General features: G+C 49.3%; 8 protein-coding genes and 1 non-coding gene across 9 annotated transcripts; 5 read left to right on the plus strand and 4 right to left on the minus strand.

The window, feature by feature from the left end:
- Positions 1–1,981: 1,981 nt before the first annotated feature.
- On the minus strand, positions 1,982–3,461 carry BO83DRAFT_377828 (60S ribosomal protein uL4). The gene is made up of 4 exons (XM_025531100.1): positions 3,320–3,461; positions 3,130–3,224; positions 2,902–3,052; positions 1,982–2,843 (listed from the first exon to the last, which is right to left on the minus strand). The coding sequence occupies exons 1-4, from the start codon at positions 3,427–3,429 to the stop codon at positions 2,081–2,083; spliced, it is 1,119 nt and encodes a 372-aa protein (XP_025388873.1). The 5' UTR covers positions 3,430–3,461; the 3' UTR covers positions 1,982–2,080.
- Positions 3,462–4,119: 658 nt separating this feature from the next.
- On the minus strand, positions 4,120–5,367 carry BO83DRAFT_398188 (lytic polysaccharide monooxygenase AA11 family protein; the record flags this gene model as incomplete). Its single annotated transcript, XM_025533236.1, has 1 exon — positions 4,120–5,367. One exon carries the CDS (start codon positions 5,365–5,367, stop codon positions 4,120–4,122), a length of 1,248 nt encoding a protein of 415 aa, XP_025388874.1.
- Positions 5,368–6,430: 1,063 nt separating this feature from the next.
- Positions 6,431–7,619, plus strand: BO83DRAFT_15375 (uncharacterized protein). Its single transcript, XM_025526254.1, has one exon. The coding sequence runs from the start codon at positions 6,769–6,771 to the stop codon at positions 7,483–7,485; it is 717 nt and encodes a 238-aa protein (XP_025388875.1). The 5' UTR covers positions 6,431–6,768; the 3' UTR covers positions 7,486–7,619.
- A 1,520-nt stretch (positions 7,620–9,139) lies between these two features.
- BO83DRAFT_15486 (aromatic compound dioxygenase) lies at positions 9,140–10,932 on the minus strand. Its single transcript, XM_025526264.1, has 8 exons — positions 10,693–10,932; positions 10,252–10,631; positions 10,016–10,141; positions 9,839–9,934; positions 9,548–9,764; positions 9,396–9,475; positions 9,295–9,340; positions 9,140–9,226 (listed from the first exon to the last, which is right to left on the minus strand). The coding sequence occupies exons 1-8, from the start codon at positions 10,742–10,744 to the stop codon at positions 9,195–9,197; spliced, it is 1,029 nt and encodes a 342-aa protein (XP_025388876.1). The 5' UTR covers positions 10,745–10,932; the 3' UTR covers positions 9,140–9,194.
- A 1,090-nt stretch (positions 10,933–12,022) lies between these two features.
- BO83DRAFT_15564 (tyrosinase family protein) lies at positions 12,023–13,772 on the plus strand. The gene is made up of 3 exons (XM_025526272.1): positions 12,023–12,461; positions 12,540–12,705; positions 12,766–13,772. The coding sequence occupies exons 1-3, from the start codon at positions 12,253–12,255 to the stop codon at positions 13,567–13,569; spliced, it is 1,179 nt and encodes a 392-aa protein (XP_025388877.1). The 5' UTR covers positions 12,023–12,252; the 3' UTR covers positions 13,570–13,772.
- A 958-nt stretch (positions 13,773–14,730) lies between these two features.
- On the plus strand, positions 14,731–16,251 carry BO83DRAFT_359395 (extracellular lipase; the record flags this gene model as incomplete). Its single annotated transcript, XM_025529352.1, has 1 exon — positions 14,731–16,251. One exon carries the CDS (start codon positions 14,731–14,733, stop codon positions 16,249–16,251), a length of 1,521 nt encoding a protein of 506 aa, XP_025388878.1.
- A 1,323-nt stretch (positions 16,252–17,574) lies between these two features.
- Positions 17,575–20,818, plus strand: BO83DRAFT_336445 (non-ribosomal peptide synthetase; the record flags this gene model as incomplete). Its single annotated transcript, XM_025528446.1, has 6 exons — positions 17,575–17,706; positions 17,784–18,264; positions 18,323–18,684; positions 18,752–19,911; positions 19,965–20,235; positions 20,303–20,818. 6 exons carry the CDS (start codon positions 17,575–17,577, stop codon positions 20,672–20,674), a joined length of 2,778 nt encoding a protein of 925 aa, XP_025388879.1. The 3' UTR covers positions 20,675–20,818.
- Positions 20,819–21,163: 345 nt separating this feature from the next.
- Positions 21,164–25,359, minus strand: BO83DRAFT_407689 (aromatic amino acid aminotransferase). The gene is made up of 4 exons (XM_025533982.1): positions 25,069–25,359; positions 24,387–24,969; positions 23,292–24,319; positions 21,164–22,699 (listed from the first exon to the last, which is right to left on the minus strand). The coding sequence occupies exons 1-4, from the start codon at positions 25,202–25,204 to the stop codon at positions 21,630–21,632; spliced, it is 2,817 nt and encodes a 938-aa protein (XP_025388880.1). The 5' UTR covers positions 25,205–25,359; the 3' UTR covers positions 21,164–21,629.
- On the plus strand, positions 22,872–22,943 carry BO83DRAFT_t136. Its single transcript has one exon. It is a non-coding gene; the product is annotated as a tRNA-Arg (tRNA).
- Positions 25,360–25,995: the final 636 nt, after the last annotated feature.

Consider the following 25,995-nt stretch of genomic DNA (forward strand, 5'->3'; position numbering starts at 1 on the left):
CTACTACTACTACTACTACTACTAGTAGAAGTCAATACCGACCAAATCACGCCTTACAATAACCCTCCAGGTTATAATAATAATATTATTATTATTACAAGCACTACTAATAACCAGGATAGTAAGAGTATGTTAAATAACTTAAGTAATAAGCACAGCACTGTAAGTTCATTTCGGATCTAACCGGGCTCATCTATCCATCCATTCATCCATCCCACCAGAAGAAAACTAAACCAACACTAGGATAGATACAGTAGTAGTTAATTGTCGCACCAGATAACTTCCGACCTCCGATCAAAGCCAAAATGATAGAGAGAGAGAGAGAGGCCCACCACCGACGGACCAACGGAGTGGTCAGAAGGAAGGAAGGCAAGCATTCCCCCCCCCCCCCCCCCCCCCGGTAGAACAAAAGCACGAGACTAACCCTTCTGCGCAAATGCACATGAGAGATATGATTTGTTGGGAGGGGAATGAAGTTGCAGTAGTTTGTAGTTACTAGTTGGGAGGAGGAGGATCTTAAGGCATACTCCGTTACTCAAGTGCGTTAGTAAGTTCGGGTAGTAGTTGCGACCAGGGTGTGATTGAATGTGTTAATTTCCTCTTGTGTGAAGTTGGGGATAACAGAGGAGATAATTAATTAGTATCTTGAGGAGCCTGGGTAATTTGGATAAACTATTACCCTATTGCTGGGGCTGAGGGTAGTATTGAATGCTCTACTATATATTCATTTGTACGTGAGTATGTATACTTAAAGTAGTTGTTGTGTGTGCATTGTAGTAGTGATACATGGATAGTAAACTACGGTATCATCATAATGCCCATTACATACCTAACTACCACCTGGCATGTCCTACTGTGATTCAGATCCCTACTAATAGGGGTGATGGTGAGTAATAACTAATAGTAAACCCATGAGGAATTGTCACGGGTGGCATGATGCTGCTTCTGCTCCATCGGTTTCAAAATAATATATATAAACTTTGGACTGTCTTGTATTTGACTTTCCTACTAATATAGCTTAGTAGTAGTTGATTGATGCAGGCTGCAGCAAAACATAGCCACCTTAGTTAAGCAGAACTACCACTAACTACTAACTTTTTAAAGGTCCGTGTCCGTTCGTCTAGACAGTAGTTGCAGTCCAGTAATGTGGGTATTTATATATCCCGATGCAAGTCCCGAACCCGACAGCTACTAAATATTGACTACTTACGTATAATTTAGTCGCTTGAGGTCACTGGTTAGCGATATCTTCGTCACAGTAAAGAGGGGTAGTAATTAGTTGGATACTAGGTACTACCGTGTTGACATTGGGTTAATAAAGGTGACTAACTGGTAACTTGTTCAGTTGTGGTCAAAGTTTTTCAATAGTGATACAATTATCATGTGAAAGTACCTCCCAGCTGTACCAAATCCCAACTACCTACATTGTACTTACTATCCATTTTACCCCTGTAGTCAAGCAAAATAACAAACAAGAGTCAATCCTCGGGTCAGGTCGGCGATAATAACTAGGGAACTAAGTAGTATGGCATAGGTGTTCACATGTTTGCTTGTTTGTGACTGAGCTGGGCTGGTCATCCTGGGTTATGGCAGGGGTATATATAGATGGTACGCCGGGTTGGTTAGATGTGATAATTGACCAAATATGGGGATTTGAGTGATTGACCGGTGTTATTTATGGGTACTGTATAGGAGATTATGCACTGCTGATTGTTTGTTGGGCCATACTCTGTAGTGCAGGATGACTGGGTTGATGGTAACAGATTGGGTGGTGCAACAAATTCAATGCGGTTGTTTTCCTTCTGTTGAAGTAGCAATTTGAAGTGTATTGATGGATAGTGGGTTGGAAGTACATGATGAAACCCACGTACATCAATGGAGTCGATTCTTTGATCTCAGAAACCATGTCAGCTATAAAAAGCACTACGTGAGAAATGTCTATTGAAAGCTACTAAAAAGCTACTTTGAAAAAAACTACTAATTCATTATGGGTATTGCGAACCTGTTCATTGGTGCTACCTTTTAAACCGAAAACAATCTCATATCATACCTTCCCAGCGTGAAACCCCGGACCACTAACTTACGCCTCGTAGAGGGTGTTGAGGAAGTCCTTGGAAGCGCGCTCGGGCTTAGCAGACTCAACGGTCTGCTGGCCGAGCTTCTCCTTGGAGAAAGCAGCAGCGTAAGGGTTGAGACGGAGCATGACCTGCTTGTTGCGGAGAGGGTTCTTCTTCTGGATGTTGGTGCGCTTGGTGCGAGCCTCACCCTTGGGGGCGCGAAGGACGGACTGGATTTCAGAAGAGTTGATGAGACGGGCCAGGTCGGCGTTGGCAACAACGTTCTGGGGGAGGAGGTAGTCCTTCTTGAGGGCGGAGGCGGTGGTGGTGGTGCCGTAGACCTTGTCGAGGGCCTCGAAAGCAGCGGAGGACCAGACGATGAAGCGACCGAGGTGACCACCGGGGGCGAGCTGGAGGAGGTTGAGGGAGAAGACGGAGGAGGTCTCAACACCGGGGATGTTGCGGAAGGCACGGACAAGGTCCTTGCCATCAACCTCGGGGTTGTAGACAACCAGAGGACCGCGGCGCTGGCGGAAGCGGCGGTTCCTCAGCTTACCCTTACCGGCACGCATCTTGCGGGACTTCTGGACCTTGACGAGGTCGGCACCGGCACCGACAGCCTGGAGGAGGGCAACGGCGGCCTTGGTCTTGGTAACAGCGGAGTTCTCGAAGGTCTTGGAGTCAACGACCAGAGGGACCTCAGGAACGTTGGCAACGCGGTGACCGCGAGCGAACAGAAGAGAAGGAACGGAAGAAGCAGCGAGGGCAGAGGCAGTAGCGAAACGTCTAAGAAAAAGCCATTAGTTCCTCTCCTTCTGCCTCATCGGTCGGAATCTCATCATACCTCTGGCCAACGTTGACCTTCTGGTGCCACTTGCGCCAGACCTTGGTAGGGGCGAACATACGACCGGAACGGCACTGGTTACCGAAAGCGGCCTGACCGGCACGGTGAGTACCACCACCGGAGACACGGGGGATACGAGCGACAGCGCGACCTGAAGTTATTCACATCCATCAGTCATCCCGACTCTCCTGCAAATTCTTGGCATTCTCTTCAGATTTGTGCACATACCGGTACCCCAGGACTCAGCAGAGGTCTGTTCACCAGCCTTCTCGCTCACAGCGTAGGGCTGTCTCTTGTTCTTGGCCATACCGGTGTGCACCTGCCTGTAAATCGAAATCCGTCAGCCATCGAATTTCCTCCGCTTTCTCATTCTTTCTCCCAGCGAGTCGATTTTTCGTCGTAAAAGGCTGAAACATACTGGACAACATCAAGACGGATGGGGGAGGCGAAAACAGCCGGGAGGGGGTAGGTAGCCCCCGTGGGCTTGCCATCAGCGCCGGCGATGGTGACGGTAGGACGAGACGCCATTTTTGTCGACGGTAGGGTGGTCGTTGTCGTCGTTCGAGGTTGGAGATCGAGCATCTCAAGATGAGCGCGCAAATTTTCGCTTAGTCTCACCCGCCCGTCGTGGGTGCGGCAAAGCCCTAGCCCTGTTGCCGTTTTGGGTGGTAGTTGATGCCTGAGGCGGAACTGATCTTATCGATATGGGGAACCGCGGTTATATCTTATGTGCTTGGATCTACCCTTTATACATGCGGTTTCTCTCAGTCTCTTCTGGGGTCTAAGTAGTCTCGCGGAGAATGTTAAGAGCGATACTAAAACACTACCAAGTACATCATTACCATTATCTAGACTGGATAAATTGAAAACTCTTTTCATTGATGTCAAGTTCAGTTATCCAAAGTCTTGTCTGTAAATTATCGCCACAAGAGATCAGCCGACGCCCAGAATACCCTCTGAGAGGTAACTAGGGCATGCAATTACACTCTACATGTTTGCAACTATGACTAATTAGATAAAAAGATTACTACTGCTTATAACGGTAAATATCGTTGGCCAACGTTAATTTCATTTAGGATCCTCTCTACTGCAAATGGTACAAGAAGGTAAACAGGAAAATCAAAAGGGTCCTAGCACTACGCCTTGTGCGAGGAAACGAATGTAAGTCTCGATCGGTATGGGCTAGCCACCCGGATCACATTTTCAATCAATCCACGTTCAAGCGTGCACATGTCCACCGTGAGCGTGGCGTCTGGCGCGGCCCTCCCTAACGGTACGGGGCTTCAACTTGATGGCGGAAATGGCCAAGTTGGAGCTCTGTCCAGCAGTGCACTGGGTACCCGCAGCCACATTCTGAACAGCGGTCCACTTGCCGCTGGCGCAGCGCTGGAAAGACGAGCCATTGATGCAGTTCCACTCGCCCTCCACGCTGCAAGATCCAGAGAGCGCACCAGAGCTGGAGCTGGAGCTAGAGCTGGGTTGAGGGCTGGAGACAGAGATGGAGACAGAGACAGAACCGGAGCCAGAACCAGAACCAGAGCTGGAGCCGCTGCTGCCAGAGCTGGGTGCAGGAGTGTTCGCAACCGCAGGAGCAGTGTAGGTGGCGGCTGGGGCAGAAGTAACAACAGCAGCGGCCGAAGAACTGGCGGAGCCAGAGCCAGAACCAGAGCCAGAGCCAGAACCAGAGCTGGAGCCAGAACCAGAGTAGGAGCCAGTGCTGCTGTCACCAGCGGCAGCAAAAGTGGGAGTACCGGTACAGGCGGCGGCACCAGCGGAAGCCAGGTTGCTAGGCTCGCCGTTGTATTGGATGTCGTCACCGGGCTGCGGGAATCGGATGTCGACACCTTCGGAGGTGGTGCAGCCGTTGACGTTGGCGACAAACATGGGAGGGAAGGTGGAAGAGCGCTTCTCAACATCGCGCTTTTCCTCAACATCGGACCGCTTAGAAGAAGAAGCGCTCTGGACCTCGAGGGGTGCACAGTTCATGTACATCTCACGGTTTCCGATGCGGTTGAACCAAGTCCAGGCGAGCGTGTACTTGCCGGGGCTAATGCCGTCCGGAATGGTGTAGTTGAACTTGGTAGGGTCGGCCATGGAAGCACCACCGGAAAGGTTTCCGTCCACGTTGGCGGGGCAGCCACCCTCGATAGACTTGATGACCATCCATTCGGAGTCCTTGTTAGGCTGCAGATCGGTGGTCAGACTGACTTGGCAGGAGCCACCACCATGGGTGGCGGAACCCTCAAAGGTCAAAGGCATGCTCTCCCCGATCTGGGCGGTATTCCACTCGCTGACCTCGTAGGTGTTGGAGCGCAGCTTGCAAGGAAAGTCGCTGCCATCGGCTGCCAGAGGCGAGTTGTTGAGGGTATCCTTTCCATAGGGAATGGGCTCAGTCATGATCATGTGTGCTTCAACGGCGGAGATGCCCAAAAGAGCAGCGGCCGTAAGAATCGACTTGGAAAACATGGTGAAAGAGCGTCGTTTTTGTTTTGCACTATTCGACAGCTAAAAGGAGTGTTTGAAGTTCTGACCGTACCAGACGAGACAGAACAGGTGGTTGCGTTGAGCAAAAGTCTAGTGCCGATGGATTAGCTATGAAGGAGAGAAATGAAGGTAAAGGATGAAGTTCTGGGTTTATATTGAAATAATGCATGATTCGTTGGTAAGAGGTATAGGAGCACCAGACGGTGATACCCGTATAGTTGAAGCGGTATATGGCCAAGGATGTGTAGAGGGGCACAAGGTTATGGTAGACAATGAAAATGTACCCGGGAAAGTACCAGGATAAGGCGAGATGACAATACCTTTGTAGAACCGAATGGAAAGTGAGCTTGTCTCAATGTTGACTTTGTCTAGTCGAAAGAGGCCTTTGTCACGAAAGTGTGATACCACTGGACAATGATAGCTTCAGTTCGTTGGAAGTAGAAGGGAAGGTTGGAGTCTGCCGCAGGCACACAACGAAGATCTGAATGAAATCAAAAAGGAGTGTCGAAAGAAAGCAGGACTAGCCTGGTGATAGTAGGACTGTCGAACAGTGTAGAACGAAGAAAGGACTGAACGCTCCAGCGTGGTTGAAGAAGAGAAAGAAGAAAAAGGATCAACACTGGCATCCCCGGGGGTGTTATATACTTAAGTTTTGGACTGTTTGAGAACGCCATGACGGTGAATCAGGGTACCCAGGAGCACTGGACGGAATGAGCCAGGCTGTTAGTAGGCGCGCACCGAAAGTCAAGATGCGTGTGAGTGGGGAGGGGGGAGAAGATTGACAGACAGACAGTGAATTGGGTTGGGTTGCATGTCGAGTCGTGGGACACATAGTTTTGGGAGCTGCAGATGGACCCTGAGTGGTCCCTGGCGAAAGGGACTCCATAGTCCAGAAGATGAAACAAACCCGCAGCGGAACCTGGGACTTCGGCTAGCGACGCATTACTGTTTACTGAGTAGAATAATACTATAGTACGTACCAGTAAAGACTCAGTATTACCCCTGCCAGCCCATCCGTCGCACCATCAGCCCGGCCCGTCACTTCATTGGCTGGGCCCAAGGCGGTTGGCGCCGGCATTTGCCAATCAACGCCTGCAGGTCGCGGATTCGCTCTGATTGATCGGCTTGCAACTAAAAGTAAAATGTATCATCCGCCAGCCTACTTACTAGTTAGACAACGTTGTCCGACCGGTCATCATGCCCTTTCCACATCTTCCGATCATTCTTTCTGCTCGGCGAATGAGCCTTCAAAGTTCGCCATTCGGCTTGGTCAACTGTGACCCGCTCACTGACCGAAGCTCCCCCTGCCCTTACATTGCAGCCTTTGCGGAAGATGAAGCCGACGTGGGGCGATGGACACAGCCTCGCAGCCACTGAGCAAAGATGTGCATTTCTATGACTCTTCCCAAAAGGCAGCAACGTATTGTGAGTCCAGGCGAAACAGTTTTCCCTTTTTTCGCCTCTACCAAGATCCCAACATTCCATACGTACGAAGGACTGAAGAAGTGCGTTCTCCTGTCATCATTCCAGTTCTCATTATCAGACTCAACGAAACCCCATTGTAAGAGATGGCGTGGGCAAGATCATTCCTGGGACACCTCATTCGACCACAAAAAAACTCAACTAAGCATACATCTCCATCTCCAAGAAGATCCTTCAGCCCAATCCCAAGCTTCCCAGGCAATTCCACCCAGCCATGAGCGCGTGTGCCGACTTGGCGCTTCGGTGGCGAACCAAATGCCCGTCCCTGTCTTACCGGTGAAAATCTTATTGCATCCCGCTGCCCCGTATAGAGCAAAGCATACTACGCTACACCAACTCACGCACTTTTTTTTCCGGTCCAGAAAAAGAAAACAAAATCCTCCGTATGCAAGTGGCAGGGAATGTTGGCAATCCTCAGCCGCCGACTTTCGACCCAACCAAGATACAAGTAAACATCCAACCTCCTGCACCATGGTTCAGATCATGATCCCCGCATGGACGGACCCTGTCGGCGCAAAAGTTTGGTCGGATCGGTGGGGTTCTTTTACCCTCCCACCGTTTCTTTCTTTCACCAAGTCGGAGGGCGGCTGGCTCCGTGATTTTATTGCTACACGTTGATACCGGTTACTGGGTTCTTCGTTGCTGGGATCATGGATCAAAGGAGCACGTAAACGCGCTGCGAGTCAACAATTTCTTTGTGCGATAGCCGCCCACTGTATGCGCCATGTGGATTCGATGCATCATTGGTTACACATGACTACTAATAGTAGCAGATAGTATGCGCGATATATTTAGGTAAGAGTTGGTCCTAAGAAACCTGCATAGATCAGGTCAGACACACCAAAACATAAACCAATAAAAGGGATGGGTTAGTATATGCTGTTCTATGACGTCGTCTATCGCCTTCAGTACTTTCTTCCCAATTTACTCAACATCTATACCACCTCAAAAGAGACCTATCTACTCAACACACAAACCCAGCTACACTCATCTACACAATCACGAAAATCACCAAGCATGTGATTCCAATACTTACTACTAATCACCTTCCAAACCCAGCAATAGTCAACCCCACAACAAACTATTAATCACATCAGCAAAAACTTGGCAAATTAAACCCATCATCCCATCATCATCAAAACACGAACTGGACCCTTCGAAAAGAAAAAAAAAAAAATTCTTCACAGACTTTAAATAGTAAGTAGTACAAAGTACTACTACTAGCTCCGGAAGCCCCGTAACAATTTCGGCAGTTTCGAGAATCATCGAGATTGAAATTGCGGGGGGTGGTTGTAGTAGGTCAGAGAAATCAATCTGAAACAGAGGCGGCGGCGGGAGATCGCGACTGTCAGCTAAGCGAAGGGCTTGATGATGATACTCCGTACTCCGTAGGTATGTACAATCAATATACGATGAGAAGATTTATTATTATTCTTCGATGGTCTGAAAATTGAGTCAGTGAATTAAATTATCAATTGATAAATGCGATAATATTGTTGCCTACCTAGTTGATAATGGTTTATTTTGTTGATGGTGATGTTAAGAATGCAGTGGATATGATATGGGTTGATAAAATTATTTATGATGATAATGAATACTACTCTACTATATTTGACTTTTGGGATAGGTAAGACAGTCTGTGTGTAACTACGATCGAAGTAATTTAACGTGCAGTAAAATCTGTCTAGTATTGTCTGACTATGTATTATGTGATATAATAATAATATAGAAGAATGTTGGCGATTACTACGTATAATCCTAAGCCTTCAGTTGCAAGACGTTGTTGACTGGGTCCGGGCTGGTTCGGGCCACAACCATCTGACAGTGGATACACAAGGGGATCATCATCGGTAATGAAGGGTGGATTGCTGGGAGTGTTCTGGATCGAACTCCTGGCTTAGTCTTTGGAACATTGTCTAGACCCTTCTTCTTATTCTTCTTCTTCTGACTTGTGCAGAGTTGTGTTGGGGATGCTGGCTAATACTAGATTGCCTTGGACCCTCATTTAAGCAGGTCCGTTGCCACTTTACAGGGCGGGTAGTATTATTGAGGGAATTATTTGCCGCATATTGAATGTCTAGACATATTCTTTGGTAATAGACTTCTTGTTAATTTGAGGAATGCTCACAGACCGATAGTTGAAGGGAGAAAAATATTAGGAATGCCAAGCTGTGAATGTCTAGAGATATGGTATGAGTTTTCCGAGATAAGTCCGTAGACAGGTTCAATTCCGTTCACTCTATACAATGAGTCTGTCTCTATGCAATCTATGGGAAATATACTCATAACGTAGTATATACAACCGTACCTTGTTATCTTGGATCCTGCTAATTACCTCCACCGGTTGGGATAGGGGGATCTGGGATACTTGTTTAGCCAACACGATCTCACTCAATGCAAAAATAAAAAAGAAAGACCATGACTTACTCGGGTCTTCAGTGGTTCCATTATGGATTGCAGTCGTATCGATGCCCTGCAGATTATTAACAACATCCTGGCCTAAATAATATCAGTTATTCTCCACTTACCAAGGTGATATACCCAAGGACTCCATTCCTATAATCCTGACCATCTAGTGGCTCCGTATCCATGATAGCCATGGCCCCCGCTATTAATCATACCACAGCATCAGCATCTCAACAGGAAATTAAACCGAAACCCAGGTTGCATATATGCTTACTCAACGATTCCTCATAATAAACCCCGTCCTCTGACACTGGTTTCCGCTGAATCTGGGTGTGATGGGAATACGGAGGTACTGCCATGATCTCTGTGGCCACATCTTCGTTGACAAACAACTGGGCCGTATTGACTGTTCTGCCTGCACCTATGGTGCCATTGCTGGTTATACTCCAGTTCGTGTGCACTTGCACGTGAATGTGAATGGCACGGTTGGTCTGGATATTGGAGTGTCAGCTTGCTTGAGGTTGACATCCTCATGGCTGAACCATGAGCGTGTGTGCATGCTCACATAAAACCCAGGGAATATCGAGGTGAAGCTGGTCACGCCTTTCTCATCGGTGGGCCACATGCCCCGAAGCCAGGTTGTATCGTCCGTTGCTAGAAACTTTTGTTGCCCTTGATGTCAGATATTTTTCTGTGCCTGAGCCAGATTGACGGACAGAAAGGTGGGGAGGGATAGAATTACCGAGACATCACTCATGCCGCTATCCGCGTCAATTTGCGTACCAGTGCTTTCAAAGTACTGCTCAGGAAATGTAATATCTGGATTCAGGCCAGTGAAGGAACTATACGATCCAGTGGCATTGCAGTGCTATACTGGGGTCAGAAAAGTTTCATCTAGATACTCTTTTCCTTTCTTTCGTGCGAAGAATATTGTGGAAGAGAATAATCAAGAAAAATGTGGTGCGGGGATGAACGCACCCAAATATCCACCAATGCATCCGTCAAGGGCTCGCAGGTATGGATATCCATGAGGCCAATGTCCATGACGAAAGGTACCCCGATTTGATCCTCCACAATATCCTGGCGCAGAGTCTGACTCCGAGGATAAACATAGGGTCCCGTGCTAGTTTCCGGTGTGAGAATACAGGTGTCATTCTTCAAGAAGTCGTATTTGGGAGCATCTGCTGTGATGGTGTAGGTGGTGGTGTCGCCATCACCGTCGAATAACGAAAGTGCCCGTCGGCGCATTGCATGCCGGTTCCTCTTCATAAGGCCGACCGTGTCGGAACACCTTTTTGCCACGGCACCGCGCCGGGCCAACTGCACGGCATCGGGTTGGGAATGTGGTCCTGGATGTGCTGTTGCACAAATCATGTTACCAGATTGCTAAATATGTTGTAATTTAAGGAGGCCACTGACCCTGCACAACAGTTGATAGTAAGAGGGCCGAGCCCAAGAACAAGAACTTCATAATGGTGATAATGTCGCGAGTTGAGATGGTACAGAAAATACCCCTTGTGACTTTCCTACAGGGTTTGTAGTATCTTGCCTGCTGTGTGCCTACCCTACGGGGGGTCGATCTTGTTAACAGTAGTTATATATCCAGTTACACTTTGGTCCTAATTTTGAAGCTAGACGATCATTATCCCCATTGCGCAGTGGCAAGCATCAAGAAGAATGAGGATCCATGGAAGTTGGCATTCTGAAAGACTTGATCTGCAAGGATCTCACGGGAAAATAAACCCGTGATCATGCCGATCATGCTACACGGCTCAACATTGTGACACTCATGTCATGTTCGTTTGCTTTCGTGTTTCTTATCACCCGCATAGTGGCGCCTTGCATTCTCAAAGGTAGAATATGGGCTCTATCTGAACCTTGATGTTGGGAATCACTGCTCTCAATCGTCTCTTGTCACATTTGGTGCATGCATCGAGATCCTCTTGGGGAGGACCTAGGGCACCATTGGCCAGGCCATGTCTCTTCCCCAAAGTTAATAGTTCCATTTGCGTAGGACTGCCGCGTGTATAGCACATGAACGTATCCCGTCTTATCCCGTCTCTGTAATCGTTGCTGGCCCCGTGCATACCGTTTGTGACTGGCTTCGTGTTCAACCATCGGTGACTCTGATCTAACCCTCAGACATGCCCTTCGGCTCGTCCTTGGGCTAGAGAGGTACGACGAACGACCTGTTCTTCCAAACGCTCACTGTCGGGCTTGTATCATTTGGATCTTCTGGCAACAGCTTCGAGCTCGAAAATCCCCTGAAAGTGCGCGGTCACAAAGGTCCCAGGTACTGATATTAAGTTTGATGCCGTCGTTATCTATGGATGTGAGATGCTTTATCCCTACACCAGGGCCGTGTGATCTTTGAGCATCATAACCAAAGGGCCTTGGATGCAGAGATCGGGAACATAGGAAGTTCCACAAGGACCGTGAAGGGAAAGAAGTATATGCAGAAGGCACCAACCAGAACTACGGGGCGATTCGATTAGTAAGGAAGCAACACACAACCACATCACCCAACCCACCCATCCTTCTTCATCCCCCCTTCATTCCTTGTTCATTCTTTACTACGACACCTTGCTTCGATATGCACCGTCCACTCCACGCAGGCCTGCTGTGCTGTGCTATAGGCACAGCGTGTCCGATCGCATGAACTCTATATGGTTGATGCCATGATGAGAGCAGTCGTCAACCCTGGTACAACTTCGACGAATCCCAATGATAATCCTGAGCAGATAAGCAACCCCAAAAAAGGGATCGCCGCATTCGGTACTAGGTGGATGCATTCTGATCTGTGGGTCTTTGGTTTTAGACCCAGCTACCGTCTCTTCGTTGCCACAAGGCTGATAAGAGAACAATGACTGAGGAATTGTACTCCGACCGCAATATCTGAGCCTATATATTTAAATTTTGGCCCTACAAGGAGTATTGTAATCAATATGAAGCAGCTCCAGATCTCTCTTGCCGGCACTCATGCACTGCAACTGGCTGAAACTCGTGTATGTTTTCTACTGGCCTTCGGCTTGGGCTCTTTACAACCAGTCGACTGGTTTTCCCGAACAAGATATCGACAATGGTGTTGCATTGCAGCAGATTGCCATTGATTCCCTGGGGAACATGAAGCTTGAGTCTCTGGCAACCAATGGCTGCCGCTTTGAGGACGCCCAAATCCGCAAAGAATGGTAGGTTTATCCTGCGCAAGCCGCATCTGACCCTTGCTATCGGTTAAGGCCACCATCTCACGTCCAGTGTAGGCGCAGCTTGTCTCTAGCTGCAAGAAAAGAATTCACCGATGCTATCGTCTGCTTGCAGAGTCATCCTGCAAATATTTCGGCAGAAGAAAAGGAGACCTTTCAGGGAGTACAAACTCGGTATGATGAGTTCGTAGCTACCCATATAAATCTAACGGAACACATCCATGTGACGGTTGGTAAAAGTTCTTTAAAAATTAAGAGTCGAAGCCATCGCTGAAACGTTATCTTGTAGGCTGATTTTCTCGCCTGGCATCGGTTCTTTCTTTATGCATTTGAAAATGCGCTACGATTTGAGTGCAACTATACAGGCACTCTTCCCTACTGGGAATGGGGACTTGATGCGGAGAACCCCCAGAGCTCTGTCCTCTTCAATGGTGACCCATACAGTATGGGGACTAATGGGGTAGACTTGAACCGAACAAGCCTCTACTGGGAATCTAAAAACTTGACCATTCCAGCCGGGACTGGGGGTGGGTGCGTATATGGGGGTCCTTTCTCAAATTACACAGTGCACATGGGCCCTATTGATGCTCCTGGAGAGCAGCCAGTCCAATACAACTTGGAGTATAATCCGCGCTGCTTATCGCGAGATGTGAACCCCACCATCTCACAAATCTCAATCTCCTTCCGCAACACTACGAAACTGATCCTCTCGTACGATACGATTGATTGGTTCCAAGGCGTCATGCAAGCAGACCAACGCTTCACTGATCCCACTGCTCCTTTCACTTACGGGGTTCATGGTGGAGGACATCTCACTGTTGGAAGCGTCTTGGCAGACATTGATACCAGCCCGGCCGAGCCGATGTTCTGGCTTCACCATGCACAGATCGACCGTGTCTGGACAATCTGGCAAGGACTAGATCCGGCGAAGAGAAGAAACGCGATCTGGGGCACTTCAACCCGAGGCGATAACCCGCCTTCTGCAAACATGACGTTAGACGATGTGCTTGATTTTGGGTTTATTTCTCAACCGCTGAAGTTTGCCGATCTGATGAACCCTCTGTCTGGACCGTTCTGCTACTACTACGCATAGCAGATAAAGTTTTGAATTTTTGGATCTTGGAAATCTCGGTTCCTAACAGTTTCGCCTATCCGAGAAGATCAAGTACAAATAATGTAATCAATTACTAGGTGACATGTAACGCCGACAGAAGTTAATTCTATCATCTTCGCTTGGCAAGAAAACCGGGATAAGTCATTGATGGATTAAGCCGATCGGCCTGAAGTCAACTCAACCGGCCGTGCGTTTGCCAACTCTAAGCAGACACCCATCGTTTCCGGCAGTTGCGGGGAGGCAAAGTGGATCATCAAATCCCAATCCCCCAAAACATCATGACAAGAAAATTGAATTGAGGTTACATCGACTGACGGCGCTTCCGATCCAACCCCTGTTTGACCGGAAAAATCTTCCTCAGCGATACAATCCAGGTTGTTGCTACTACTCTACCCCGGCAGTGTCAAACCCGGGCGCATGCGCATCGAGTCTATTCTTAGCAGCTACAACATACAACATACAACATGAGTGTAACTCTACAACTATAACCCCAGTCTGTCCCTTAATACATCCAGAGAGAAGGGGAAAAGAAATTAATTTATAATAAGGATTTGAAAAAAAAAAAAAAAAAAAAGGATCCATCAGCTCAACGGGAGAAGTCACAAAAGATAGCATTCCGAATAGTTGTTAGTTTCCTTCCGCGGAGGATGACAAGATTCCACATTGAGACAGTTAGTTACCCTTAGGCCCCCCCCTGGGGGATTGCTATGCTATACCCATACCCTCCGTTGCTACTGTCTCAATCCTTCCTTCATTCTTGGCCCATCCGTAGAATTTGAGCTCATTGGAGAGAAAAAAAAACATCTCACTCCTCACTCGCTACGCACTACGGTCTGAAATTAATGGCGGTTTCAATCAATAGCCCCCTCAGCACAGTTTACCGTACATTGTCCCGCGGGGGAGGGTCCATTGTCTGTTTTCAGCTTCACCGTTATGAACTGTCATAATCCGTAATCTCAATGAGGATGTCGGAAACAGTATGTACAATGCTACATACTGTATGTATTGCCTGATATTTGAATGGGTCAAGGTTGTAATAATGCCTTAGCTTTCTTATTATTTTTCTATATTTATGGTTTACTCCGACGACCTCTTCCCCCCCTGGATTTTGGACATAAGGTAGCCAGTCAGTCCGTCGATATGGCTTCCTCTGTCTTCTTGCCGCTAATTGCGGCCGCCGCATTACTGCCCACGCTCGCTTCTACACAAGATGCCAACACACCGACATCCGCTCCTACCGTGCAAGTCCGCAATGGCACGTACGAGGGTGTCTACAATCCCACGTACGATCAGGACTTGTTCCTCGGCATACCGTATGCGCAGCCTCCGGTCGGTGAGCTTCGCTTCCGTCCACCACAACCGCTCAACACCAGCTGGTCCGGTACTCGAAACGCAACAGAATACTACAATGAATGTATTGGGTACGGCAGTGATGACTGGTATTGGACGGACGTGGTGTCGGAAGACTGTCTCGCTCTCAGTGTGATCCGACCTCATGGCATCGACTCAGGCGCGAATCTGCCCGTCGTCTTCTGGATGCATGGTGGAGAGTTTGCAGAAGGAGGCACTCGCGACTCCCGTTATAACCTCTCTTACATCGTTCAACAGTCTCAAGAGATGCAAGCTCCTATCATTGGGGTCACTGTCAACTACCGCCTTTCGGCATGGGGCTTCCTCTACAGCCAGGAAGTCGCTGATGAAGGCTCCGCCAACTTAGGACTCCGTGACCAACGGCACGCACTGTACTGGCTCCAGGAGAATATCGCTTCCTTTGGCGGAGATCCGTCGCGGCTCACTATCTGGGGCCAAAGTGCTGGCGCCAATAGCGTCGGTCTTCATTTAGTGGCATACGACGGCCAGAATGATGGCATCTTCCGTGCTGGAATTGCTGAGAGCGGCTCCGTGCCCTCCCTCGCAGCATACATGAATGCTTCAGAAGCACAACCCTACTATGATGCCGTCGTCAACGCAACTAACTGCACCGGCGCTTTGAATACACTTACCTGTCTCCGTGAAGTTCCCACCAACGTCCTGAGCTCCATATTCAACAGCTCCCTCGTCGCTGGGGCTGGATATCATCCCGTCATTGACGGCGATTTCCTTAGAGCCTCTGGAATCGTTAACCTCCAGACTGGCCAATTTGCTAAAACCCCGCTTCTTATTGGCACCAACTTCGACGAAGGGACCAAGTACGCCCCTCATGGATACAACACCACCGACCAATTCATTTCCCTCGTCCAAGCCAACGGGACCAATTATTCCAGCGCTCTCACCATTGCATCCTTGTACCCAGATGACCCAGCCGTTGGTATCCCGGGGACCCTTCATGGCCGTCCCCCACCGTCATACGGTTACCAGTGGAAGCGTGTAGCTGCTTTCCTCGGGGACCTTCTCATGCACGCGCCTCGCCGTGTGACAACCCAGTCGCTGGCTCGCTGGAATGTACCTACCTACGTGTATCACTGGAACGTGATGACACTGGGGCCATTAGACGGAGCAGCGCATGGCTATGAAATCCCGTTCACTTTCCATAACATTGATAGTCTGGGTGATGAACGGGGAAATGACAGTGTGATCTGGCCACAGATATCGACTATGATGTCACGGATGTGGGTGAGCTTTATTAATCATTTGGATCCAAATTATAGTAATAGTGAGTGATGCCCCACCTATCTCTAGATACTACTTTGAGAGGTTGAGAGTAAGAAGAGATGCTGACATGCTGTTCTGTAGTGACGAATGTCCACTGGCCTGTCTACACGGCAGAAAACCCGCATAATATGGTTTTTGATGCCAATGTAACTGGGCTGGCTTATGTTGAGCCGGATACCTATAGGGCGGAGGGAATTGCGTATATCACAAGCATTCTGCAGAGTGCCTTCAATCGTTAGGATAGACTAGTGCCGTTAATATCAATAGAAACACCAACACAGAGGAGAAGCCTATGTTTCCCCCAAGAACAAGAGCTATCCAATCAGACGGCAATGCATCCTCACACCGGGGGAGGGCCGGGGAGGTCTCAACTCTCTGTGGACCTAGAATTCAGCAACGATAGATCCAGGAAGGCCAGATCTGTTGACTCATTGTTTGTTAGATCCCGATGTTGCATCCGAAAAAGCTTCCGTTTTGTCGTGGCAACCGTGCTAACAGTTGCTGTAAAGACGACTCTAGAAACTCCACGGACTGTCACTATCTCGATGACTAGGTATTAGAGTGTACTTCCACCACCTTGGCTTTTGGGATTCCGCGGAAGATTGCCTCAACTCTTAATGGTTATCACGGCAGATGGCTTGGCAATGTGACGAGACCACGGGTGACCGACATGTGTCAAGCAGTAGCCATCGGGGATCTGAGCAAGCATAGGTGTCATGGACTTTTCAGGCAAGTGATGTCCGTTCTAGACCAACGGCTAGAGCGCGGCGAGCATACGCGGCGAGCTGAAAAGCGTTGCCGATTATCCGCTTTGTTTGTGCCCTTTCCGTTTCCGGGCGTAGGCAATCACATCAGGACAATGCCGTGGGCCTTAGAGATCTCAACTAACCTTATCGCACTTTACCTCACAGTGATACAACCCAAGTGACTATTGGGGAAACTGAGCCTGTTGATCAACATATATTAGCACCACACACAAAGCTGCCAAGGAACAATAGTACTGTAAGAGCCGTGGAGATATTTCCTAACTTTGTCTCCAAATCTTGTACTACATACCCAACCAGGCAGGGGTCCGTATCAACGTCTCCACAGTAAATATTCATGGATCTTCATGTCGTCATGACTCATATCTCGAGCGATAGTGCTAGGTATCAATCCACCTAAAGTCGCAATGGCTGTAGAGCTCATCTATCGAGAATACGAGCAATAACCAGCAATTTAAAAAGGCTAAGGCCATCCGGCTCAATCACAACAGATGGTCTCTCACGCCGGCATTGTACTGGTTAGGGCCCAAGTGAATCACAGAATCGTTGGCACTTTTCATCGCTCCAAATGGCGTCTGGAATCCTGACATATCTGGAGCAGGCGGCCGAGTATTCGCCGTCTAAAGGCTTCGTCTTCTATAGTGTTGGTAAGGACCAACCGGAGACGATCCTTTATCCCGATTTTTGGCGCCTCGTCAAGGTAACATCCTCCCGCCTCAGAACCATGAGTCCCAGCAGGTGGTTTCATGTTTGCTTTGCTAACTGCATCATCTTCAGCGTAATGCTCAAACTTTAGTTGAACAAAAGATCGCGGTGCCTGACCGGATTCTCCTGGTCCATTTTGACACTCACAAAGAGAACATCATTTGGTTCTGGTCTGCCATTGCAGCCGGAGCCATCCCAGCTGTGTCTACTCCTCTGGCTGTAGACCCAGTGGCTCGGGAGCGGCATCTAACCCACCTTCAGAGGCTCCTAGAGCGACCCAATGTCCTCACCAGTATCAAGTATACAGATGACCTGAGTATTATCGATGAGTCTCAAAAGTTCTTTATCGAGGATCTGGCCTCGAGTGCAGATCAATCCGCAGATTATGAACCTGCGAATCCTTCGTCAGACCTTGCGCTGCTACTGCTCACCTCCGGCAGTACGGGCAACGCCAAAGCGGTGATGTTGCACCACTCACAAATCTTCGCCGCGATTGAGGCCAAATGGAAGGCACTAGCAAGCACTCCAGAAAACATTTTCTTGAACTGGATTGGTAAGAATGACTCTAGTAGCTCCCGAGCCATACAGGTGCAGCTAACAAATTGTCGCAGGGTTTGATCATGTTGCCTGTTTCATGGAAATGCACATGCACGCATTATCCAGGGGTTGCCATCAAATTCATCTCCCAGCCGTGACGGTTCTGGAGAACCCTCTTCTTTATCTGGAAAAGATGGCAGAGTATTCTGTCACCAACGCTTTTGCCCCTAACTTCCTTGTGGCCCTGGTAGGAAAGGCCATCGAGGCCCAGCAGGAGCGGGATCCTCGTTCACTTGATCTGGATTTGAGTCATTTGCGCATGGTACTCTCAGGTGGTGAAGCCAATCTCGCATCGACGAGCATCTTATTCAACCGCAAGTTGGTCGAAATGGGAGCCGCCAAGAATGTCCTCCATCCGTCTTTTGGTATGACAGAGGTAAGCTGCTTCGTCTGACGAACCATTTGGGCGCACCAGACCTGTTAATGATATGGCGTTTTGGTAGACATGCGCAGGTATCCACTATCATTACAGCTTCCCCGAGCTCGAGCAAAAGGCTAAGCTGCAATTCTGCTCTGTGGGGCAAACAACACCTACTCTGCAGATGCGGATCACCGACGAACATGGGGAAACGGTGAGAAGCGGTGAAAATGGAAACCTGGAGTTGCATGGGCCCATGGTATTCAAGGGCTATTACAATGACGACAAAAACACCAAGGCTGCCTTTACCGAGGACGGTTGGTTCAAGACTGGCGACACCGGATACATCGACAACAGGGATAACCTTGTGCTTTCCGGGCGATCCAAGGACAGTATCATCATCAATGGCATCAACTTTTATTCCCACGAGCTGGAGAATGCCATAGACTCGGCCGGGCTGGAAGGACTTGTCCCCTCTTATACGGTGGTGGTCTCATCCTGGCTTGATAATGCAGACAGTGAAGATATCATTGTCCTATACCTGTCAAGTCAGAAAGGCACTGAGGACGACAGAACCTTCCTTGAGACTCTCAACTCGATCTCCAGGATCACTGCTCTTTACTGCTCCAAGCAGCCGGTGGACATCATACCACTCCCGGTAGAGCTGCTTCCCAAAAATTCCCTGGGAAAACTCCCTCGCACAAAGCTCAAGTCGCAGTATGAGGAAGGTCGCTTCAACACATATAGAGATCTTGCCGCACAAAGAGCATCCGCGTATCGTGCGCGATCCAAGCGTGCCCCGCAGAACAACATGGAAGAGACGCTTGCTGGAATTTTCGCGGACGAATTCGACCTTGATGTGTCCGAAGTTGGTGTGGACGACAGCCTTTATGATATGGGAGTGAATAGTGTCCGGTTGATTCGATACAAGAGGATCGTGGAGACCCGCCTCGGCCTAAGCGAGGAAATCCCAATGATCACGATTCTGCAAAACCCGACCATTGAAGCATTGGCAGTCATGCTACAAGATCTTCAGAAAGGTCCCAAGCCATATAATCCGATTGTGCAGCTGCAAGATGGCCCATCGAAGGCCCCTCCGATCTTCTTCTTCCATCCTGGAATGGGCGAGGTTCTTGTGTTCCTCAACTTCAGCAAGTACTTTGCTGACCGAAAAGTGTACGCTTTTCGAGCCCCGGGTTTCAATCCAGGTGAAAAGATGTTTACCACTATCGACGAAATGACAGAGTAAGACTTAGACCGTCCCGTCAGAGAAACCCCATAACTGATCAACATACTAGCACCTATCTCAAGTCCATCCGAGAGCTCCAGCCGGAAGGACCATACATTTTCATCGGGTATTCGTACGGTGCCATGATTGCTTTTGAAACCGCCAAAAAGGTCGAAGCTTCTGGTGATAGAGTCGGCTTCCTCGGCAGTCTTAACCTTCCGCCACATATCAAGAAGCACATCCGAGAGATGGATTATGCCGAGTCGCTGCTTCATCTCGTATACTTCCTTGGGTTCATCACCGAAGAGGATGCCCATCGCATGTCCCCGGATATGCACAAGGTGAGCTATCTCCATTGGGGTAATGTCAGTGTGTTCGACTAGGACTGACGTTGTTCATCACTTCTAGCTCCCTCAAAGCGAGGTCCTTCCAGCCATCATGAAAGTCTCGGATAAAGAGCGCGTCCAGGAGCTGGCCATGGATGAAGGAAAAATTCGAGATTGGGCTATGCTGTCGTCGAAGCTCCAGGAGCTAGCCCATACATATGATCCTTCTGGAACTGTGCAGTCAATGGATGTCTTCTACGCCATCCCACTGCTTTCTGTTGGTCGAGACAAGGATGTCTGGCTCAAGCAGCACCTCATGAGGTGGAAAGAGCATTCCAAGTCGGTCAGATTCCATGATGTTCCTGGCTCCCATCACACGATGATGGCAGAAGAAAATGTCTTTGCATTGCATAAGATTCTCCGGGCGGCATTGAATGAGCGTGGAATGCTTTGATGGAAGCCAGAGGCGTCTTCTCTGATTACCTCTGATTACCTCTGATGAACGATAGGAAAGGAATCTGTTTAGGTGGCAAAAGCTTAGCATGGACATTCCTATGTCTGTGGATTATGATTCACATGTTAAAGGGTTAGTAAACACATACTAGTATTAATTTCAGAATGTAATATTCTTCTTCCAATTGGCGATCATGCATGAGACATACCGGCAAGTAGGGTAATGCTATTGTAATATGGGACGTGTTCTTGATGGTGAAGGGTGCTAGAGAGCAGATGCAGTGGAAGAAAAGTGTGGGGGAAGAGAGAGGAAGGGACAAAGCCTAATATACTACTAGTGGCGAGTACAGCAACCAAATAAGAAATATGCCACCAGTACAGACCGAAACGGGAAGGCGCGGGTACATAAGGTGTGTAATATAGAAATAAAGACCACTATATACTCATCTCTCTGCAGCGTGACGTCGCAAATCTGTCATCAGGATATCCTATAGTTCTCTCTAATATAGATAGCTTCTTTTCGAAGACGGTAGCTAGTTCTCCCAGCTCTTTCACCTGGAAGGTCTTTCATCTTTACATCCTTCCAGGTGACATCTCCTCTATCAATAGTCATTAGAGCTCATGGCTAGCTCGCCTTTATCATACATACGCAGTAAATCCAAATATCCCATTTGCGAAGACGCCAACCCCGCAACTGCGAGCCACAAGCCCAGATGTACGAGTACGCAGGCCATCGCTATACAAAGGGAATCGATCGGCTCAGACCATAGGACTCATCAATAGCGCGCATCACAAACTGGACGCATGCAGGACCGTCCAAGGAGTCATTGATCCCTCAACAACCTCCGCGGACCATCATGCTTCTGGCAATGAGAATACACCACGTAGGTGGCTCAAACCATACTACGTACCCAGATCACAAACCATAGCACGCATTCTCACCAACCATGCATCAATCATTTCTTTCCCTTCTTCTTCCCCTTCTCCCCAGACGTCTTTTCTTTCACGAAACCGCCCTTCACCAACGCATCCCTCCCCGCGGCATTGATAATGCGAAACCGATCCGGCCCCAACAACACACCACCATACCACCTCGTCACCACAACCACCACATCCCAAACATCCATCAATTGCATTAAATGCAGTAGTCGACCTCCAGCAGCCGTTTCCCCATCATCATCGCAATCCTGCACAATCATCTCCGTAGCTTCCCCATTCTTATTACCACTACCGCCAGCAGTAGAAGTAGATGATTTCACCTCGCGGATCCTCCACGCACTGATATTATGCGTCGCGGATGCGACCTTCTTCTCGGTTGCGAGCAGATGATCCAGAAACGCCTTTGCCTGATCCAGACTCGTGACGTAGGCGGCGCGCCCAACGAAGACGGATTTCTTTTCCGTGATGACATCGGAGAGAACCCATGCTGGTGGGCTGGTGAGGTTGAAATTATGGTAGTCGGGAGTAGTTGATCCTGTGGTTAGCGATTGATAGTTGTCGTTTTCGGTGGTTGTGTCTTCGGAGGCTGGTTGGGTGTGGGAGGTTGTGTCATGGTTGTTGGTTGTGGCTGTAGCGCTACCGCCGATATTGAGCTCCGTAAACGCCTGGACAGCTTCATTGATCAGGTCGAATAGACATACCGCGCCCGGTTGGTATGTACGGCTGAGAATGTCCTCTAGTACATCGACGGCGAGCTTGCCCTCTCCTCGGGAGGCCGTGGATGCTGTTCCTAAGATTTTGGGAGGGGTGTCGGGATATGTTGAGTTGAAGCCGAGGAGGAAAGACAGGTGAGGGTGTTCTGGGAGCTGGAGCTTTATTGTTGTTGAAGGAGGGGAAGAATCCGAACAGCCGGATCCCCCTAGGTCGAGAGTGGAGGGGCCGGTTGAGGTAGAGGTAGAGGTAGAGGTGTTCGTGATGGTGAGGGTGTCCGGTTCGTAAATGGCATTGATGGCTTCAATCTCTTCCGCCAGATCGGTATTCTGTAGGAATTCGAGTGCCGGGTCCATTTTTGCGAAATTGGTAAAGGCTGGGCAGCCCGGGGGGCGGCGGCGGTGGTGATGGATGGCTTGATGCCGCGGGGTTTAAAGATTATCGCGCATTGCGCCAGGACGATGACGGTTATCTCTGCGATGGAGCGGATTTGTTCCGATATTTTATGATGATGTGTATCTTAGCTGAACCAAAGTTGGTGTAGAATTGGCTCTATAGCTCAATGGTAGGGCGTCAGTTTTCGGTACTGAAGATTCTGGGTTCGAGTCCCAGTGGGGTCGTCTTTTTGTTTTTTTGGGGGGGGGATCCCGCACCGCTATTCCTTGTCGGCGCCGCTGTCTGGGTTCCCCAAAGACAGTGCTTCACCACTGCATCCCAATTTTGTTTCGAAATATATGTAGTACTTCCTATGCTCTTTCTCAATTTTTTTTGCTATACGGAGTCTAAAAGGTGACTCCCGTCGCTAGTATGATTCAGTCGGTGTGAAGCTCATGCGCCAATATTTCCGATGAATATATAATCGCTATTCAAAATGACGGATGTAGTAGGATGGTGTATATTAAATTAAAGTGACCCATTCTAACAGCCCAAACCCAACAAATTCCCTGAACCCTTTGCCTGCAGCCTACTAAGGGCAACTTCCTCATCATCCAAGCCATCAAGATTCTTTCGTTGCCAAAATGCACGGAATCCATCCACCAACCTCCGGGTAATGCCCGACACATCCTCGGCCGGCATCGCTGCAAAGCACAACCTGTAATATCCCTGCGCTCGACCCAGAAGCTCCTGTGTAGGAGCAAACATGGTCCCCGGACCAGAAAGACACAGATACGGCTTTTGCATCAAATGCAGCCACAAAGCTTGGATCAGCCTCTCCGAGCCATACTTCTCCAGCAAGGGGTGCGTCTCAATGCAGACCTTGACCCACACAAACATACCACCAGTGGGCCAGGAGAACTCATACATCTGCATCTTATCCAGGACTTCCCAAGCACTCCCATCGTCCGCCATAGGTTGTGGTGCATCGTCCCATGCGCTATCGGAGTCGATGAGATACTTGCCCTCTTCGAGGATAGTGCACATTGTCTGCATGCGCTGTTCGTATCCCGCACGGAGACCTTCCAGCCAGCGAACCCAGCCGTCCATCTGCCAGGCTTGTTCGCTCTTTCTAGACTTATTCTTACTTGCGCCTGCGGCATTCTGGCCATCCTCGGATTGCTGACCCACAATTAGTTCAGCCACCATGGCCTGTACGAATCCCGACGGCTGCTGAGTTGATGTCTCGGTGAGACGAGTCAGTCGTTCGATTACAGCCGGTTGGGCGGTAATCCATCCTAAACGACAACCAGGAGCTATGGTTTTCGAGAAGGTGTCGAGACGCACAACGCGCCCGTCTGTATCAACGGAGAGATACGATGGCACCAAGGAATCCAAGAAATCGTACCCGGAGGACCTGCCGTGGGCGTTGTAATTGCGTGGGATTACATCTACGGCATCTGATCCTCGGAATCCGGCCTCCATAGCACTTGCAGACGGATACTGCAAGTTCCAGTACGGATCGTCTTCTATGATGATGATGTCAAATTGCCGACAGAGAGCATAGATCTCCCGCCTGCGCTCGACCGACAAAGTCCCGCCCGTCGGGTTTTGGCCGATACTGCAGTTAGACAAGGCGAGTTTAGCCAACTTGAGAGGAAGTTCTGCTACAGATCGTTGGAACTTACGTGATTGTGTACATCAGGTGCGGAAGACGGCCCTTTCTAAAATCCCAGTTCTCGAGCACGTCGGCCAACCCTCCCTTACCATGCGCAAGCATGCCCTGCGCGTCTATGGCTACCGGAACGATGTTGAGGCCCCGCGGCTTCACGGTTTGGATTGCATTCATATAAACGAATTCCTCGCAGAGTATGCCCTCGCGTTGGCTGATCCAATCCCGACGAGGATCCCAAGGGTTGGTGAAGGTTTCAATGGCCTTGGAGAATCCGTCGGTCGCACCGCATGTGAGGAGGGTGCTAGGGCCGCCGGCATAGGGGACATTCGGATGAAGGTGGTTGCGGGTAAACTGGCGGATGAAATCGGCCATGACGGGGAGGCCTTCAGCTGTTCCATATTGAAGGGCTGTGGTAAGATCGATTTTCTTTAGGAGGTTGGTGGTCGGGCTTTCTTTCGGGACAATTCTGCGCTCGGTTGAAGGGGAGCCACTGGGGGGCTTGATCTGGTCCTTGTCGGGGGTTGCGGGAAATCGCTGAGGATGGGCAACGGTAGCTTCGAGGGTATCATAGGGGAAGTATGACGCATTTGGCAGGCCTGATGTCGCAAGAGGTTAACAAAAGTGGCACAATTGCAACAGCCGCGAATCACCCTAAGCAAAAGCCAGAAGATTAACAGGCAAATGAGTAAACGTACCACCAGCCAAGTTGGCAATGCCTGGGATGAAAAAATACTTATACAGGCTCTTTGTTTCGCTCGCCTCCCGTCTCTTCGTGACCGAGGAGAAATGATGCGACAGGTCCAGTGGAGGAGACAGCGTTGAGTAAACCATGACTACGGTGGTTGGACGATAGCAGTCCACCCAAGACAACCCTCAGTGTGATACTTGGTCTGCTGCCGGAATGGTCGTGGGAGGGGTTGCATGAATCATTCGCGAGATGGATGATGAACTGGCGGCGACCCCGATATAAAGCAAGCCGGGGATGGTTATCTTGGTGCTTGATAAGCAGAACCAGCCCGGGTTGGGAGATGGTTCGCTCCACTTGGTGAACCGGCGATTGGATATCCGGCCGCGATAGGCTATAGACACAACAGACTCGATCGCTAGTGGCTGTCACAGAATGAGGGATCACGATTCCTCCTTCCGGGGAGGAGTTAGCGGCTGCATAGGCTGGCTCCTTGATCCTTATCCGACGAATCCGAAGATCCAGCGCGTGCCAGAGTTGCTCGAGTACGGCTGGCTATCAAGCCCAGTGCTGTCCATCTTGAGCTTTTCCTGCTGCTGGCTGCATTGACAGGTTCACCGCTGAACTCTAAACCGAGTGTCACAAAGGGTACGCCAAAGATATCGTTATCTTATGCACAAGTGATAGGCGAGTCTGCAAGTGTCAGCCGAAAACGATGCCATAGTGGGAAGGCTAATCGCTACTTCTTTTAGAATAGACACCAGTGCGTCCCACTTTCGTCCCCGTCAGAAAACAGCCTTCTTTCCAGAATTCCTTGTTGTGCCGCTTTTGCCTGGAGTCTTGTGGGGAGCGACATCAGACCCAATGATAGTAGAACTAGAATAGCTATAAGGAGACCGTACTTCAAACAGGTGACAGCGGGATCTTCAAACACTAT

Source organism: Aspergillus eucalypticola (genome assembly GCF_003184535.1).
Source record: "Aspergillus eucalypticola CBS 122712 chromosome Unknown BO83scaffold_10, whole genome shotgun sequence".
NCBI classification, from domain to species: Eukaryota; Fungi; Ascomycota; class Eurotiomycetes; order Eurotiales; family Aspergillaceae; genus Aspergillus; species Aspergillus eucalypticola.